Below are 3005 nucleotides of genomic sequence, written 5' to 3'. Positions count from 1 at the left end.
CAGCAGCCAAAGCATTAGCTGGGGGGGAGATGAGGGGTGGGAGAAGAGCCCTTGGCACCTCAGGGCTCTAACAAGCACCTTTTCATCAGGCATGAAAAGTCCTTTGGCGTGCGTTCCTGACAGCTGCCCTTTGTGTGTGGGCACGATGTGAAGCCCCCATTGTGGAAGGGGGAGCACACAGGGAGGGTTTGTACCTAGCTTCCAGGCTGCCAGGACGTGCAGTTTCCCTGTGAACGCAAAGCGAGCTGTCGGAGCAAGTGAGTCAGGCTGGCAGAGGGGAGGCCGGGGGTGGCAGCCCCGCTGTTGCCGGCTCAGGCCCCTGCTTCCCTCACCTCCGGAGCCACTGCTGGCCGAGAGGGGACGGAGCTCTCGGCCAATTGGGCGCTGATCTGAAGCGAGGGGGGGAAATCTGCTTCTCCCCTCAACCCCCCTCCCTCCCACCTCCGCGCTGGGGCTGTGATTCAGTTCCCCTCCCCCAGCCCACCCCCTCTGCTCGGAGGCTGACAGCCGGAGCCGCAGCCTGCCGGAGCCCCGGAGCTGTTTTCCAAGCCGTGGAAGAGAGACCCAGGGATTTTATCGCAGTTCCTCAGTGCCTGCTGTGTCCCGGGCCAGACGCGCACGGACATGGAGAGTGTCAGCCTCCAGCGACCCGCCTGGAAATGGCAAGTACTGAGTTTGTTTTTGCTCTGCGGCTGGGGCCGGGTCTCCGGGCAGATCCACTACTCGGTGGTTGAGGAGTCAGAGGTGGGAACTGTGGTGGGGAACATGGCCCGGGACCTGGGCTTGAAGGTGGAGGAGCTGCCGGGTCGCAGGCTGCGCCTGGGCTCCGAGGAGAGCTCGCGCCACTTCTCCGTGCGCCTGGACAGCGGCACGCTGGTGGTGAGCCAGCGGCTGGACCGGGAGCGTCTGTGCGGAGCAGCTGCCAGCTGCGTGCTGTCGGTGCAGGTGCTGACAGAGAACCCCCTGCAGCTCTTCCGCCTGGAAGTGGAGATCCTGGATGTGAACGACAACTCCCCGAGCTTCCCCACTGCTCAGCGCACCCTGCGCATCGCCGAGTCTGCCACGGTGGCCGCGCGCTTCCCCCTGGAGAGTGCTCAGGACCCCGATGTGGGCACTAATGCTGTGAGCTCCTACAGGCTGAGCCCGAACTCCCACTTCTCCCTGGATGTCAAGCAGCAGCCGGATAGCAAACTCTTCCCGGAGCTGGTACTGGAGCGTGCCCTGGACCGGGAGGAGCAGCCAGAACTGCAGCTGGTGCTGACGGCCGTGGACGGGGGAAGCCCAGCCCGCTCGGGCACGGCACAGATAACAGTCCTGGTCCTGGATGTCAATGACAACGCTCCCACCTGTGACCGCACCACGTACAAGGTGCGAGTCCCGGAAAACACACCTGTGGGGGCCGTGCTCCTCCGGATCAACGCGTCTGACCCCGACGAGGGTCCCAATGGGGAGACACAGTACTCCTTCGGGGTTCACACCTCCGACTCGGTGCGGAGGCTCTTCTCCCTGGATCCCCACAGTGGTGAGGTCCGGGTGAGTGGGGCCCTGGACTTTGAGGAATCACCTTTCTATGAGATCTATGTGCGAGCCCATGACGGAGGGGTCCCAGAGATGGAGGGCAATTGTGTTCTGCAGGTGCAAGTGGAGGATGCCAATGACAACCCCCCAGAGGTGCTGCTCACCTCCCTGCTGAATCCGGTGCCAGAAGACACCCCACCAGAGACTGTCGTGGGGCTCTTCAATGTCCGGGACCGAGACTCAGGGGCCAATGGGGATGTGAGCTTGCAGATCTCCCCTGATGTGCCTTTTGCCATCAGGTCCCTTCAGAACCACTTCTCCCTGGTCACCCAGGAGAGCCTGGACCGAGAGTCCACCTCACAGTACCGAGTGGTGCTGATCGGCCGGGATGGTGGGTCTCCTGCCCTCACCACAACACTCACACTGCTCCTCAATATATCTGATGTGAATGACAACCCCCCACGCTTCTTGCAGCCCTCCTACGATGCCTTTCTCGAGGAGAACAACCCGCCTGGCTCCCTGCTGTGCACTGTCTCTGCCTCAGACCCTGATGATGGGGATAATTCCCGGCTTGTTTACTCCATAGTGAGTGGCCAAGTGCAGGGTTCCCCCATCTCTTCCTTCGTCCACATCAACCCTGACAATGGCAACCTCTACGCTCAGAGCACCTTTGACTTTGAGCAGCTGCAGGTTCTGCCGGTCTCTGTGGCCGTGCGGGACTCGGGGTCCCCCCCGCTCCATGCCAATGTTACTGTCTACATCTTTGTGCTGGACCAGAATGACCACCCCCCCACCATCCTGCACCCTGCCAGTGACAGCGATGTCTCAGCACCCCAGAGGGTCCCGCTGTCTGTCCCACCGGGCTCCCTGGTCACCAAGGTGACAGCGGTGGATGCGGATGCCGGGTACAACGCCTGGCTCTCGTACCGGCTGTTGCCACAGTCCACCGACCCCTCCTTGTTCCACATGTCTCTGCACACCGGGGAGGTGCGGACGGCACGTGCCTTCCAGGACACCGACATGGCAGTGCAGCAGCTCGTTGTCCAGGTGATGGACAACGGCAACCCACCGCTCTCCACCACTGCCACCATCACTGTGACCCTGGAGGAGGCAGCCCCGGAGGAGAGCTACAAGCCTCGGGACTTCCTGGCTGGTGCCAAGGAGAAGCCAGACCTGACCCTCTACCTGATCATCGCGCTGGCAGCCGTTAGCACGGTGGCACTGGCCACTGTCACCGTCCTGGCCGCCAGGTGCCTCCGGCGCAGGGGCCGCGCCGCCGTCTCACCCTACTGCTGCTGCTGGCTCAGCGAGTCGCCCTCCCGGGACTTCTTCAAGCACTCCAGCCCCAAGCTGCAGCTCAGCTCCGACGGCACCCTCAAGTACATGGAGGTCACGCTGCGACCCACCGACACCCAGTCCCAGTGCTACAGCACCTGCTTCTCCCAGGGCTCCGAGGGGAGCGACTTCACCTTCCTGCGGCCTTGCCC

General features: G+C 63.0%; 1 protein-coding gene across 1 annotated transcript in view; it reads left to right on the top strand.

The window, feature by feature from the left end:
• Positions 1 to 675: 675 nt before the first annotated feature.
• The window catches only part of LOC113958989 (protocadherin gamma-C5-like), a 30310-nt gene continuing 27980 nt past the window's right edge, over positions 676 to 3005 (top strand). Inside the window, exon 1 of the mRNA XM_027667661.1 lies at positions 676 to 3001. Coding sequence (XP_027523462.1) covers positions 766 to 3001 — 2236 coding nt within the window. The 5' untranslated portion in view covers positions 676 to 765. The remainder of the gene's footprint in view (positions 3002 to 3005) is intronic.

The sequence above is a fragment of the Corapipo altera genome, unplaced genomic scaffold (assembly GCF_003945725.1).
Source record: "Corapipo altera isolate COAL_440 unplaced genomic scaffold, ASM394572v1 160, whole genome shotgun sequence".
Taxonomy (NCBI): domain Eukaryota; kingdom Metazoa; phylum Chordata; class Aves; order Passeriformes; family Pipridae; genus Corapipo; species Corapipo altera.
The sequence above is the reverse complement of the archived record's forward strand: the minus strand, read 5'-3'. Positions and strand labels throughout refer to the sequence as shown.